This window comes from Neopelma chrysocephalum, unplaced genomic scaffold, assembly GCF_003984885.1.
Source record: "Neopelma chrysocephalum unplaced genomic scaffold, ASM398488v2 Primary Assembly neopelma1_22b, whole genome shotgun sequence".
NCBI lineage: Eukaryota > Metazoa > Chordata > Aves > Passeriformes > Pipridae > Neopelma > Neopelma chrysocephalum.
Window position 1 is genome coordinate 15694821 of NW_020897690.1, and position 15958 is coordinate 15710778.

Sequence of the window (15958 nt, forward strand, 5' to 3'; positions counted from 1 at the left end):
AGAGGACTGAATTATAAGTAAATGTTAATGAGGAATCTCTCCTTTGGATCTCTGCAATAACTACCTCGGGTTACTTCTCTAGATGTAGCTAGGTGATACGACTGTGATGTGAGTGGACATCGCAATCTCCAAATGTGGTTAGTCAGCGTACTATAATACCAATTCTTTTTCATTGACCAGTGTAAATATTTGATATTCAAGATGACTTTATCTTGTTTCCCTTGGAGCCAGCCCTGCTGTCCTTTAGCAGGCAAAAGCTTCACTGAAATCAATTGAAATCTCTCCACTCTTTTCCAAGATTTGTGGATGAAGTCTTAAATCCAACAGAGTTAAATCAGTGCAGATTAGATAAGAGAATTATGTCCAACACATACAAATACTTTAATTGCTGCTTATAGATATGATTGTCTTTTCTTTTTCATTGGAGGAAAATGGTAATGATTGTGAATTAGAATAGAAAACACTTTGCTTTGAACACTTAAGAACATTCAATAAAATAATGCCAGATTAAAAAAATAAGAGATGAATCATTTGAGAATAGAAAGTGAGACATTGAATTCCAATTATGTCATCAATATGTCATGTTCCCTCTTAACTAAATTGATTTTTTCTTGATATTTACATGCCCTGCAAAGAAGTTTCCTTTTACAAAATGATACATTCTGAAGAAATGTTCTAACCAAAATCTTTCCACTGCTGTGAAACGTTAGTGTTAGTGACACAAAGAGCACAAGTACAAAAATCCCAGTTCTTATAGTAACTCTGATTCTGCCTGTGTTGTTTGTGCTAAATTCCGAAGACTCACATGAGCACAGAATCATGAGGTCATAGTATAGTAGTGATTGGATGGTACCTCTGGAGATCATTTAGTCCACCCCCACTGCTCAAGGCTGAGTGAGTTAGAGCAAGTTGTTTAGGACTATGTCCAATTGGTCGTGGAATATCTCCAAGGATGAACTCTTTGCAATCTGTTGTCCTGTTCCAAGGTTGGAACTGTCTCACAGTAAAAAAGCTTTTGCTTATGTTTAAGTAGAATTTTCTGTATTTCCGTTTGTACACATTTCTTGTTGTCTTGTCACTGGATACTGCTGAGAAGAATCTGGCTTCACCTTCTTTGCACCCTCCCATGAGGTGTGTAAAGAAGGTTAACACATTACCAAGATACCCCCTGAGCTTCCTGCAAGCTGAACAATCCCAGCTGCAATTAGTCGTCTCCATGGCCTTTCACTGGAGTCACTCCAGTATGACCACGTCTTTCTTTCTTGTCCTGGAGAACCCAGAACTGGACACAGCATTCCAGGTGTGGCCTCACTAGTGCTGCAAAGAAAAGGATTACCTCTTTTAACCTGCTGACAACAATTTTCCTAATGTGGCCCAACAATGCTGCTGGCATTGTTTGCTGCAAGGCACATTGCTGGCTTATGTTTAGCTTGTCCACCAGCACCCCCCGGCCCATTTCTTCGGAGTTGCTTGCCAGCCAGTCGATCCCTCGCATGTACTGGTGCAGGGGGTTATTCCTCCCCAGTATGGGATTTTGCATTCCTCTGTTGAACTTTGTGGGATTCCTGTTGGCCCATTTCTGCAGCCTGTTAGTGTCCCTTTGAATTGCAGCATGACCATACCGTATATCAAACACTCCTCCCAGTTTTATGTCATCTGCAACACTGCTGAGGGTGCATTCTATCACATCGTCCTGGTCTTTAATGAAGATGTTAAACAGTACTAGTCTTTCCCATTCACAAAGCTTTGCTGCCTAGACCAAATAACCTTCTTGTCCCATGTTTGGAAATAGCTTAAAGGTTCTTTCATCTACCCTGAGATTGAGGTGAGGCCTGTAGTTTCAAAGATCATTCTTCTAGCCCTTCTTGAAGATAGGAGTGACATTTGCTTTTTTTCCAGTCTTCTGGAACATTCCCCAGCTGTTGTAACCTTTCAAAGATATTTGAGAGATGTCTCAGTGACACCCTTTAGCTCCTGCAGCACTTGTGAGTGAATCCCATTAAGCTTCATGGATTTATGTATATCCAGTTTATTTAAATGTGTCCTAACTCGACCCTCCTCCACGTAAGGTCTTCCTTGCTCTTTTCCCATGCATTTCCAGAGCCTGGGATTGCTGATTGGATGATTGAAAATGTGAAAATGGTGTTCCTTCAGAGGAGCAATGATCAATTAATAGTGTGAAGCAATTATGCAGTATCCATTGCTGTCTTTACCCTATAGGAGAACAAGCATTCATAAGTGGTGAAACTTCTTTATGGAGACTTATTGTGAAATGTAATGTAGACTTCCAAAGGGCAGTCCATCAAATGATGATGACAATAATGGTGCTAAATTCCTGATATTTACACAGGGACAGAGGGAACAACCAGTGAACTCTGATCTCCACAGCAGGAAGGCAACATTGAAAGGATGCCTGTAAAAATATCAATGGGAGTCACTTTCCTCTCTCAGATTTGCTTTGTTCTTTTGAAATATATCTCATCCTTTTTCAGAGCCAAAGATGAGTGTAGTTGTAACTGCAAATATCAGTACTGAAAATGCTACTTTTCCGCACATTGGATCTATTAATGTATGAACTTTCAGCTGAATTACCTATCTTTAGTGTGTGGTAAGGGAAGACTGTTTCTTAGACTAAGCAAGCCAGAGAAAGACATCCTTAGAAGAAATACTGGAAATCACATGTATCTGAGAAGCATTAGAGTGGTAATTAAAGTGAACCCAAGACACTTGTGTATCATTACTTATCAGCAGCAGGCTGAAAAAACAAGCATCAATTATGCCATCTTTGCAATATTTTACTGTGTCTGTTCCAACATGGTGAAAAAAAAGAATTTTACAGCTGCTTCAAGAGGAGGGGGAAGGGGAGGCAGGAGGAAGAACCGCAGCTGCACTTGCCCTAGGGCTTTTAGCTTTTTTGCTTTATGTGAGTAGTGCAACTGAAATCTGCTGCGTTTCATCAAATAAATGGCTCCCAGCAAGCAGTCAGTTTAACTTGATTAACCCAAGATGAATGTCACAAGTCTTACACATCACAGAGGATTAGAGCTGGGGAGATGAACAGTGGCAGCCCTGGCTTGTTATGGACATCAGTGAAAGTGTGATGTGGGTTCTATCAGGGACCACTGTTTCTTGAATATTGTATTGTTTTCTTGTGAAGAACCAAGTCCCATCCAAATTTTTTCTGATTTGTGAAGGAAAGTGTTTGCCACAAGTGCTCCAAACTTTGTTACAGCAAAGAAGGAGATCCTGACCAAATATGAGATACAGGTGGAAATGTTAACAGTGGCTTGTCTTTGGATAGCTGATTTGACAGGTTTGGACCTAGTGATGAGAAAAATGAAATCTTGAACATACCAGGTACAGGCCTAGTTATACAGTGAAAAATTGTAATAGACAGGAGATGTTTTCATATGAAAGAAATGGGGACATCTGAAATTTTATATATGGTATACTACAGCAGGAAAAGTGATGCCTGATTCATTGTGTATGCAAGAGTTAAGACAGTTTCCCCTTAGAATGAAGCATGGCCTTTCAGGAAGAGCTGGTGGTTGGCATGAAGAAGGTTAGAAGAGGAAAAAAAGGGATATTTGCAGAATGCAGAACAGTGCAGCAGAGTGATTCCTGAGTTAGCTTCAGAATCAGAAGCCTTATCACAGACTGGGAGAGAGGAGTGTAAAAGGTAAAATTCTTGAGTGATGAGAATGCAGAACAAAACGGCAAAGAAACACTAAACTCAGGCAAAAGAGAATGTGTATTTTTTCTCCTCTCTGGTTGTAACTGAAGAATTCCAGTATTAAAAAAGAGGAAACAAAATGATGTAAGAAAAGGCTAGCCTTCAAAATCTCATCAGCCTCTGGATTACCCCCAAGAAAAAAATCTTATACATGTTCTGCTGAATTATCACTTATAGTTCATCTAATCCTCTAGAAGCACTTTGTAGAAAATACGCCTTTTACCCTGAATGTGCACGTTGTTTTTGCCAAACACATCATATTATCACATCACATTATGTCCCATGATCATTGCAATGTGGCTGTACATTTCCTGATTTTGAATTTTATTAGACTGGAGTTGTGGAGCATTATCAAGTATCTCACAGATCCTTAAAATTGCTTAGATATTACATTAAGTGCCCGAATGTTAACAAATAACATCAGAGTGTGGGCAAGAGAGTTCTGTGGACCTCTGCTGCACTGAAGACACTATTGCTAAGGCAGTTTCATGACAGAGATGGAAGAACAAAATATCAGGGAGTCCCTGACAGCAGAGGCTCAAGAACAGCGTTCTGCACAGAAGCTTAGGCTGCCACAGCCCACCTAATTCTTGTCTTCTAGGCAGACAAATGGAGAACTCTGATTTGGGAACTGTTGGGAAGTGAAGGTGAGAACCAATTTATATTTAATTTGAATAAAAGGTAGATAAAAAATTGTGGAAAAACAAGGTAAGTTTTTCTAAAAAATGGGATCTTCTGTTACAGCCAGGTAGTTAAGCACTGTTGGCTTGTCTCAAACTCCAAACTTCTAATTTTGTGACAATTTGTTTCTGCTTCCTGCATTAGCTAAAAGTAACTATTTTCCCCCTTAATCCAGGTGACTCATTGGCACAGTCCGTACTTTTTTGCCTACTTCCCTGCAGCCTCTTCCTTCCCAGCTCTTCTTGCAGATATGTTGTCTGGTGGAATAGGATGTGTGGGCTTCTCTTGGGTAAGTTTACTCCAGTGTGTACTGCTATGTGGTAATGATGCTTCACCTTGCCAAGATTTTAAGCATTTCAGTAACATTCTACAATGAAATTATTGATTAATAGCAATGAAGTCACAGGACTATTTTTGCAGGTAAATTTCCTTAACTAATTAAGTGTTTTCACGCAGACACCATGAATAACTCGAGGAATAAAAGGCTATTTCCTCTTAAAAGTTTTGACCTTGAAAAATCACCAGCATTTAGAATTAGCAGTAGCAGTGCAAACTCCCTGGTAATTCAATAAGTATATGAGTACTGCCTATCACCCAGTGTTGTTATTTCTCATTTCATCTGGATGAATGGAAAATTGTGTTAAAAACTTCACATTCATATGAGGTGGACTCTTCTCAAAAGAGGCTGGTATTGGATGTTGAAAAAAAAAAGCAAGATGCAAATCCTAGCTTTGACATTTGATAGTTACAGTTCTATGTAAGGCCTGTTTTGATATTTGTTTTAATAAGTATTAGAAACAGCATGCAAAAAGTGGTCTTCAGGTCCCTAATTTGGCTAGTAACATTAGTCATCTAGTCTCTTCCTCCATAGTGAAAAGACAGAATTATTCTCGCTCCAGTAGATCTTGTTTCTCTTCATGGTGTACTGAGATTATTCCCTATGTTCTGGTTTTCAACACAGGCTGCAAGTCCAGCTTGCACAGAGCTGGAGACTGTCATGCTGGATTGGCTAGGGAAGATGATTAACTTGCCTCAAGAATTTTTAGCTGGGAAGGATGGCCAAGGTGGAGGAGTCATTCAGGTAAGAGGGGACCTGAAAAAAGAATACAAATTGAGTTTGTGAACTTGATGATTTTGTAAAATCTTTATACTAAGACACTAATAAAGGGAATAATTTTTTTTTTCTGCCACATGGGTTCCTTTCTAATTTTCAGAAAGATTGATGCTCTGTGAGAAGGTCCATATGTGGGTAGGATCATTCATGAAAGTAATGACATGAATGATTTGATTTTAGAGCAACTGATTTCTGAAACACTTCTCTGTGAAGAATTACTAGTAGTTCAATTTAAAAGCACAGTTTAGGCTTAAAATTCAAATCAGAATAATTTAATTTGTTTATTAACGAATTGAGCTCATACTTACCGACAATGTGCGGCAATGTCTCATAGCTGAAATTAGAAAAAATCTTCTCAGATAGAAATATATCTGAGGATTTGAGTAGAGCAGCATGAAAAGTAGTTACAAAGGCTTCCATGAAGCCCACCTTATACACGTGCAATTGTTTACCTCAGTCAATTTTCAAAAGAGCCTTCCTGTTTTGTTTTTTTTAGGAGAAAAACTGTCAGAGATCAAGCAATGGATAACAACATAGGAGATAATCTTCAACACGTAGAAATAGCAGAATGTTGTAGAAAGTCTGTCACTCTTTGTCAAAGAAGTTGAAATTATTTTAAGAAGTTTTCCTTATGTAATAAAAAGAAATATTGGAATATTATAATAAAATGAAGGGCTGCTTAAAAGTTGAACTAAGCAGTACTATCAGTAGATAATACCATTTTCAGACTACACTGCATCTTCAAAATAGAACAAACCCCCAAACTTTGACATTGACTGCTTAATGAAACGTACAATGTCTGAACAGAAAGCATGAACAATAATGAATACGTCATCAATGGGCCAACTTGCCTGCATAATAAAGCTATATTATTTGTCAGCCATAGCTCCACTAGCGCATGGTCATTCTGCAAATGCAGCTCTGGTCGCAGCTATTAATCTATTGAAATAGATCTCTACTGTGAAAAAGACTAAATTTTAAATAATTGTTCTGTGCTCCTTTGATAATCTCTGGAGTCTGGTCATTGGAGGCCAGGGCACAATCCATTTTATCCCAAGACAGACTTCTAATATACATCTAAATTAGAGGCTAGAAGCAGAGGCTTCTTTCTTTGATCTCAGCTGCAAATGCCTACAGCATATTCCAATGAATTCTTCCCAACATCTTCCAAGGCAAGAATGAATTTAATCCAACTGTTTTGATTCTCCTAGGTGGAGCTGCACCTACACCAGTGCATTTACAGTATAGTTCTTTATTCATCTGCTTGCCCTGTTAGTATCTTTATCATTACAATTGCTAGGGAGGGGGTCATGTTCAAGAAATCAAGCTTTCGTCATGCATCTTAGCAGCATCTCTTTTGTACCAGTGAAAGCAAGCAATTATGCCTGATTGTTATCAGCAGGAAATGTTGCCCTTCCAGGCTGACAGTGCTAGATTGCCCATAATTTTCATCAGAAACCAGTCAGTTTCAAAAATCGAAAGTGGGCTATGTTCCTGCTTACAATGCAGTCATTTGGGCTGCAGATCTTCGTCTTGCTCCTGAAACAATAATGATACAAATAAGAGGCAAAGCGTGAGGCAAATACAACAGGAGTGTGTGAAAGTGCCAGTCATTCTCTTGGTAAATGCCAAGTAATTATTGTGGTATTGGGTAAAACCGAGCCTGTGAAAATTGGCTCTTAATTACATTTGAAAGTCTACGTCAATATGAAGCACTTTGTTGTTGTGTGCAGGATGACACTTCAAAATGGCAAAAGATGAAAGAAAATTTCAGTTCAGAGCTCTAGTGGACATGAACATCAGCTCTTGCTGATATTTCTTCCGCCTCTTGAGCCTGCTTGCCATGGCAACCTTTGTTTGCTTGTGGTAAAAGGAAAGGTACCATCATCCTTCACTTAATGTAGAATACAGCATTCAAGAGGGGAAAAAACCAGCTTTTAAAAATAAATGAGAAAGCAACTTTCTTCCTGAAGTTTGTATCCTGCTGTTCATTCTAGATAAATTGCTGGAAAGTGAATTTTAAAGAGTTTTTTTTGCTCGGCAAAGTATTTTAGGGGTGAGACAAAGATATCGTTGGCCTGGCAAGGAACACTGATGATTTATCTTGCTTGTCGGTTAGCCAAGTAGTTCAAGAACCAAGGGGGGTTTTTTCCTTAAAAATAGTTAATGCAAGACTTTTGTGCAAAGTGTTTAGAAGAGCCTTGGAAACCAGGTTCTGCAAACACTGTAAGCTTCAGTATAAAAAAGGTGACTCAGTATAAAAAAAGTGATTTATGGAAACTGAGGCAAGGTGAAAAAGCCTGTGTCTATTGTGAGACATCCAAAAGCATTTCCAAGTTGCTGGATTCAGGTGCCTTTATTTAGGCTATGGCCCAGCTGTATATCAGAAGGCAAGACTCAGCTGGACAGCAGGCCCTTTCCTTTTCATACATGTTTCTGTATAAGGAAATTCATACAAGAACTGTTGTATACATTGACTATGCACCAGTCTGGATGAACAGCCAGCATATCTTGTGGAACTCCTCAGAAAGCTGAGGCTATTCTTCAGCCTAAGTCATTCACCCACCCAGCCAGGCTGTCACCAGAATAGTGCAGGCCTAAATTTCCAGATCTCAAATTAATGCCTTAACTGTTGTAATTTCTTACAGCCATTTTCTTTCATATATCTGTGCACATTTTTTTAATATGCATATTCCTTACATGTCCTGGAAATACACTAACAGTATAAACAGTTATTTTATTTCAGATATTTTGACTTCTTAGACAGAAAAAGTAGGATGATTTCTCCATGTGTAAAGGGCACCTTTGTCTTATAAAAATAGCTCAGCTAATTTCAGTATAGGAGAAACTCTGAATTCACTGGGATCATTTATCACATATGAAATCTGTCAGATCAGGCCAATCTTCAGGGAAGAAAAAAGACTTCTCAAGTATTTAAACATTTGCTGTAATTACTAAGTACACATAGGTCTTCAACAGAGGGAGGATAGAATTTTGGTACAGGACAAAAAACATCGCTCCAAAATTAGTTTGTTGACACTTGGGATATTTCAGAGACATACATATTAATATAATCAACTGTATTCATTGCACTGTTATGATTCACATGATGATTGATTAACTTTTAAAGTACCTAAAATCTTGATCTTGCATAAGACCCCCCAGTACATTGAAATTTATGAACATGTGTTTACAAACTGTTACTTGTGGTTTAAAAGAGCAGTTTAGATCATGTCTCTTCTGCCTATTCTAGATGAAAACTGTAAAAAGAATTTTTTGAAAGTTGTATTCTGTGAAATCTACTGAGAAATTGATACAAAAAAATTCCCCCTTTTGTTGTCACAGAGTATCCAAGGCACATTTTAAACCGATGTTTTGTGAGTCAAAGTGCAATTTAGAAATAGTGTGTAACTGTTCTTTTCATCTGTGTGTTTGTGTTTGTGATAAAGAAAACATACATAACTAATACTTTGAAGTGCAATTAGCTATAAAGAATCAGCATTTTTTGTTTTTCAGTGTTTTTCTCTTTTAGACACAATAATTGACTTACGCAGGGTAATTCTAACGTCAGAGAAGACATATAATTAGGCATGTTGCTTGATAGAAGCGAGAGCTGATGTTCAAATCCTGATTGAACTTAAATGAGCAGAAATCCAGAGTTAGAAGAGAAATCAGCAGTTAGTCTGCCATTGTTACTGGTTAACAACTGATCGGTGCCTGGTTTGAGAGCCTTTTCACATACAGTTAAGTCTGTGAGTCCAGCTTTCTAGCACTGACTGCAAGGCTGGTGCCTAAGCTGAACAGGCATAGAGATTAAAGAAAACAGGCAGGGGCATCAAGAAGGAGGAGACAAAGATTAAACACAGGTTCCGCCCTTGCTGTCAGACATATTTTTAAAAGTAGGAGATTGCACAGTTTCTCATCTGCAGTTTCTGTTAACAACTTCGCAGATTCATGCAGAAGAAAACAAACATTTCTTTTCTTCTTCTGGAATGTCTTCATTTTGAACCTTCCTTCAATTTGTCCCACAGGGAAGTGCAAGTGAGGCCACCCTGATTTCACTGCTTGCTGCTAGAACAAAAGCTATCAGACGGGTGCAGTCAGAAAAGCCTGAGCTAACAGAAGCAGAGATCATGGGCAGGCTGGTGGCTTATGCTTCTGATCAGGTGAGTACCTCTTATTAACATGGAAACATGACATCTATACTTAACAATTTCAGCCATCTGAATGGGCAGGTGAATTAGGCATAAACTTCTTGGATTGGTCACTATTTGGTTTTGCTGGTCCATACTGCGTCCAGTATTATTTAATATCTTCATTAAGGACATAGGTGAAGGGATGGAGTGCACCCTCAAGAAATTTGCAGATGACATTAAGCTGAGTGGTGCGGTTGATAAACCTGAAGGATGGGATGGCACCCAGAGGTACCTGGACAATCTCAAGCCCATGGGAATCTCATAAGATTTAACAAGACCAAGTGCGAGGTGCTGCACCTGGGTCAGGGCAACCCCTAGTATCAATACAGGCTGGGGGATGAAGGGATTGAGAGCAAGCCCTGCTGAGAAGGACTTGGGGGGTGCTGGTGGATGAGGGGCTGGACATGACCCAGTGATGTGCACTCACAGCCTAGAAAGACAATTGTATCCTGAGCTGTATCAAAAGCAGTTTGGCCAGCAGGTTGAGGGAGGGGATTCTGCACCTCTGCTCTGGTCAGACCCCACCTTCATGGTTTTGAACTGAGCGAGAGTAGGTCTAGATTAGATATTAGGAAGACATTCTTTACTGTGAGGGTGGCAATGCACTGGAACAGGTTGCCCAGAGTGGTTGTGGATGCCCCATTCCTGGAAGTGTCAAAGCCAGGTTGGATGGAGCTCTTGAGCAGCCTGGTCTAGTGGAAGGTGTCCCTGCCCATGGCATGGGGATTGGCACTAGGTGATCTTTGAGGTCCCTGCCAATGCAGGACATTCTATGATTCTGTGATAAGTGGGCTGGAATCTCATGTGTGCTACGATAATACGAAGGGTAAATATCCAAACATCAGTGTTACATAAGTATTGCCTCTTTATAAAAAGAGCTTATTTGAAGTAAATAAAGATAATTGTGTTAATTTTAGTTATGTTGAATAATTCTAGACCATCTTTTGTTGCATCCAAGCTTGTATATCCATCTATGCACACGTGTGCATACACATGTGCAAACGAACACACATACATCATCCCCCTATATGCCTGCATGGGTGCAGGTACACAGACAAACCTGATGCATGAATATAAAGCAAATTGGTCACAGTACTTGAAGAAGCCCAAAACATTTTTTGTTTGTTTTTAAAGAAGAAAAATTCTAAGATCTCCATCTGTCAATACAACTAAGAAATCTTTTAAGGAGACAGAAAATATAATCTTTGATTTCTGACTGTGAGTGGTATTTAGCAGACTGAGTTATGCTAAATGCTCAGCAGGCCATGACAAGAGAGGTTTTTACTATTAAAGAGAACAAATTGTACTCTTATGAGTTCTGCTGCTGCTACCTTTCTGACACACTAATACTACTGAAGGGCCAAGCAATGTTGTTTCTCAATAGCTGTAACATTTTCTTACCTACATGTCAATGAGACAGAAAAAAACCAAACCCTTCTTTAGTACCTAACGTATATTTTTAAGTAATATTTGATTATGCAGAATAAAATGGCCAGGTTTCAGCCTTACTTTGATTTACTACTAAGTGTATGTTAAAAAGCACTGCAGAAGAAGTTAAAAGTACACTTGCTCTTTGCTGGTGGCAAGAGGGACTACACTTGCATGGTGAGAAGACTCAAGAAAAGAAAATACGAGGAAAGATAATTGCTTTCAAAAGGCACAAAGGATATTTGTCCTTTTTTTTGTCTGAGACCCTAAGGTCAGTATTGCGCAGACCACCAGTCCCAGAGCTCTGACTGACCCAGTGATGCACAAAGCCTTTTACTTATTTTGATTTTTTGTCCCATGTAAGTGGCTGACCTGAAATGAGGACTGACAGGCCTTCCTGCCTACTGAAGGTCAGAGGATCTTGTGTTTACAGAAGGATTTGCCTTAAGACACTGTTGACCTTTCAAAGCAGGTTGTTGCAGAGCTCACTGTTCCTTCTGCATTAAGAACAGACCTGTGTGACTCACAGGCAATAATCCGCAAAAGAAAGTTAAATGTAAGCCATTCTGTGGGAGTGAAAACCATTCACTGACAGAGCCCAACAATGCAAGAATGCATTTGGAAGAGAATCTTGCTGCAGTTTTCAAGTCTTGATGAAGCAATTTAGAGGTTCTGACTGGCTAAAAACCTCAGTGTATTATTATTGTTTGCTTATTTGCAATTCTTGTATAAATAAGTTATAAAACATATTTTTCCATTGTACACTTGAATGAAGTGTGGTATTTCTATGCCACACATAGTTTCCACTTTAAAAGTTATATTTCAAGTCTAGGCTTCCAAATTTTCTCAAGTTGGTGCCTAATTAGTTTACCAAAGCATTTTAACAAAGAGGCACTGCTGAGATAAAAATTAATGATACATCTGCCTTTAAAACATGTAATTCCAGGGATATGTGAAGTTGAAAGGCAAAAGCTTGATCTTCATCTAGTCTAGTTCAACTGAAGTTTTGGATTATTATTTTTGTGATTATAAGCTAAATTAAAATAGAATTAATAAGTGCTCTTGTACGCACTGGCAAGAATCAGCAAGGGTAAGATGGAGATGTGAATGAGAATAGTCATGATATGAAAAGGTGAGGAATTTTTCTCTTTCAAATTAATGATGATTCATAAAACTGTAGAAGGTGGAAGGTAAAACAGGTTTTTCTTTTGTTTTAGTCATGTTGTAAATGAGAGTATTTTGTGGCTAAATGTATCTTTCATTGTCAATAGAGTTATTCTAGTTATTATTCTATTGTACTTCATAATTTTACAAGAATTTCTTAGTGATATATTTGTTTTTATTACTGACATGTGCTTTATGCTCTAAAAATTATTATTTCTGGAGAATTCAAATGAGGTGGGTTGTAAATAAAATAAAATAACATATTGGGAATGATCCCTTACTTGCCTAACAAAATGAATGAATGATTGATCCGCAGTTTAGTCAGTACATCATCTAAAAAAATGGTAATGTAAGAAAGTATCTCAGTTTATATCATACCATGATGTGTATTATTTTAGAGGTCAGCAGAGCTGTATACCATAAAAATAAGCTAGTAAGCAACTGAGTCATTATCAGGCAAACTGATTATCTGCACATCTTTGGGTTGATTTAGAGCCAAATCCTCAAGCTCTACATCAATCCTACCATGTTAATTAAAGATCTCACTAAGGTTAATTGAACTCCTATCTGAATTGTGTCATGGCAATGGTCTCAAGGATATTTCAGGGTTTCTATCAGTTAATTGTGTGTATAGGTATGTACATTTATGTGTATCCATCTGTTTATCTATCTGTATGAAAAAGAGAGAGGTATGTATCTTTTACATACCACCAACAGTCCCAGGATCTCAAGTATTGCTTTACTTGAAAGAAATCAATTTTTTTTTTTTTAATTCAAATGAACTCACATTCCAATAAAAGGTGTCAGTCTTAAAACTTCCCCATTTCCTTGTAGGCTCATTCATCTGTGGAAAGGGCTGCATTAATTGGTGCTGTGAAGATTAAAAATGTTCCTTCAGATGATACATTTAGTGTTTGTGGTTCAGCCCTGAAGAAGGTTCTGGATGAAGACAAAGCTGCTGGTCTTATACCGTTCTTTGTGAGTACTGGATTTTAATTAATCAGTGGATTTTTTGCTTCTGATAAGCTACTTTTGACAAGAGTAGATGGTCTAATCAGTAACAGAGGCACTGACAGGCAGCTGAGGTAGAATACCAGGAGAGGTTCCATGAGTGTTCTTCACATGCCCTTCTGTGCAGGAGGAGAAACCAATTGAAGCAGCTGGTTGCATTTCTCAGCAAAATGATGTTTTAAAAGGACTTAAAGTTATACTAGACAGTTGAATAAATAGGGGTCCCTTTTGTAGTTGCAGGTAGTTTTGCAGTGTTATAATCTCCTAACCCTTGAACTCTGAACTGTTTACCTTTATTTTTCAGTTTCTAACTTACTTACACATAAAAGAAGCTTAAAGGAAATAAATTAAATAATGCTCCCTCAAGCTTAAGTATCTTCAAGAAACAATAGTTTCCCCTCCTCAGTATTTTAGCAAAGAAATGAACCTCCATAATATACCCCAAATATCATCAATATCAGGCACTGTCAGTTGGGTATTTCTGACTACATAACTAATCTCTAACAAGTGAGCTATAGGGAATGTGGCTGTGGAAACTTCAGGTGTCGTCATTTTTTGTTATCTGTCCACTTTCTTTTCCAGAGATTCCTGCTTTTACAACAGTCTAGCAAAATCTCCCAATTTTTGACATAGAACAGTGTTAGATTAGATAAAATTCTAAAGTTGTGTTCTACTATAAGTACCTGATCAAAAAGAATATTTGCTTATTTGTCAGATCTATTCCTCCTGCCAGTTCAGAGCACCATCTTATTATTTCAAGTTAAAACGAGATTTTACCATTTGACTTTTGCCATGAAGTAAGTAACTTCTATTGTGGTTTTGTACATCACCAACAAAATTTTTTGCTTGTTTCCCAGCATTATGCCTCTGCAAAACTTGATATTGACCATGGGCTGTATAGATCTATTAAGGGGTATAACATGCTACAAGGAATATGTTTTTACTGGCCTCCACTGAAGAAAAACTGAAGAAAAAAACCCCACCAACAACTAATTTAGAAACTGAGAACTTCAGAAACTGATTTTTTAAGAGATTGAAAAATGTGTCACAATGTTTTCAGAAAAGTCATGTCTGATGAGGTTTTTTTTTTCATATGGTAACATTTTGAAAAGGGCTAATGTGAACTTCAATTTCTATGAACTGTTTTTAGAAGAATTAGCAGATTAAGCTTTCTTATACTCATGGATAAGTGCCAAATGGGACTAAGAAGCTTAAATTTCACCAAGCTCTTTTGAAAATATAATCTTTTTACTGTTCTTATTACTAACCTTTAAAGTCTGTTTATAAGTAGTACGAGGATGACTAGAGTGAAAAGTGGTTTTATATGTGCAGAATGATGCTAAATTCTAGGCTGCCTAGAATGATCGAGTCCTTGGAATGACCAAGCGCATCCTATCAGTATAATAAGACTATGACTGAGAAACAAAACACCTCTAGGTCTTCCCAAATGAACTTTTTTCTGTGGGCTGCACCTATTGAGGTGGAGAACATGCCACAAGGCATGTTTTATTTCTCTGTTATATGACCCCAGCTCATAATACCTTACACAGGATCCTACTTTTGTATCTTACTGTTAATTTTAAACAATTACAAGTACAGCACTGTATCATGTCTTCATGCACTAACTGCAAAGTTAATGTGTTTTTTCCTCAACTTTTGTCCATTAACAAAGAAAAAGGCAACTTGCCCTTCATAAATATTCATTCCTTATTAATTTTTTTTTGTGTAACGAGGAAATAAAAAAATCTGGTTTATGTATTCAGTGACACCTTTACGACGGATGATTTAACTGTTGTTTTTCTTCCTCTGTTTGTTTAGCTGTGCAAAACAGGCTTTCAAAGACAGCAGAGGCTCCATCTGAGTTAATATGGCCTGTACTGGATCTTCCATTTATTTGTATGCATAAAACATGTCATCTTAGATTAAAGTAGATCTCATTATCCTTATGGTTGGCTACTTAACTCAAAAGGTGTGCTAATTCTCTGCCATGCTGAGCAGCAGTCCATGGACTGTCTTAGTGCTCCCTTTTCTGGCTTGAAGATTTCAAAAGCATTTCCATTTCTTTTTTTCTTGAGTAATTTGGTGCTATTTTATTTTGTTCTGACAACAAAGATATGCACATTACCAAGGAAACACCTTATGCCACTTGATTCCTTGTCTCCCTGTACTTACTGATCGTTCACTAAGGGGAGTGATTCAACATCAAAGCAACAAGTTTGACGGAAGAAATTCTGCCTGAAGAGACTTGTGACAGCAGAGAGATCATTTCTAATGAAGATGTCTTGTTTGCATCCAAGTTGTTTCAGTCTCCCTTATCAGCAAGAAGTTTTGTAAGGGATTAAAAAGAAAATACAACTAAATTACAATGCCTTATAGGCATGATTCTCCTCTTATACTTAATGAATAAATGAGGAATCATTATACTGAACTTGATAGATATGCTTTCCCTGTAGAGGTGAGTGGAGAGTCAGGGCCAGGTTTCCTTGATGTGAAAGAGGTTCTGTCATTACAGCAATACGGTAGTTATAGGTTTGCTTTTCACATACATAGGATTTTGCAGTTAGCCTTTTTCTGGGGAGAGGCATTGTCTTTAAAAGGAATCTTTGCATTCCTACCAACCATCAATATCTT

General features: G+C 37.9%; 1 protein-coding gene across 5 annotated transcripts in view; it reads left to right on the plus strand.

The window, feature by feature from the left end:
• Positions 1-15958, plus strand: part of DDC (dopa decarboxylase) — a 70066-nt gene that overhangs the window by 21546 nt on the left and 32562 nt on the right. For all 5 annotated transcript variants that reach the window (XM_027680592.1, XM_027680584.1, XM_027680603.1 and 2 more), the window contains 4 exons: positions 4590-4703; positions 5376-5495; positions 9560-9694; positions 13151-13294. In XM_027680592.1, the coding sequence (XP_027536393.1) occupies positions 4590-4703; positions 5376-5495; positions 9560-9694; positions 13151-13294 (513 nt within the window). The remainder of the gene's footprint in view (positions 1-4589; positions 4704-5375; positions 5496-9559; positions 9695-13150; positions 13295-15958) is intronic.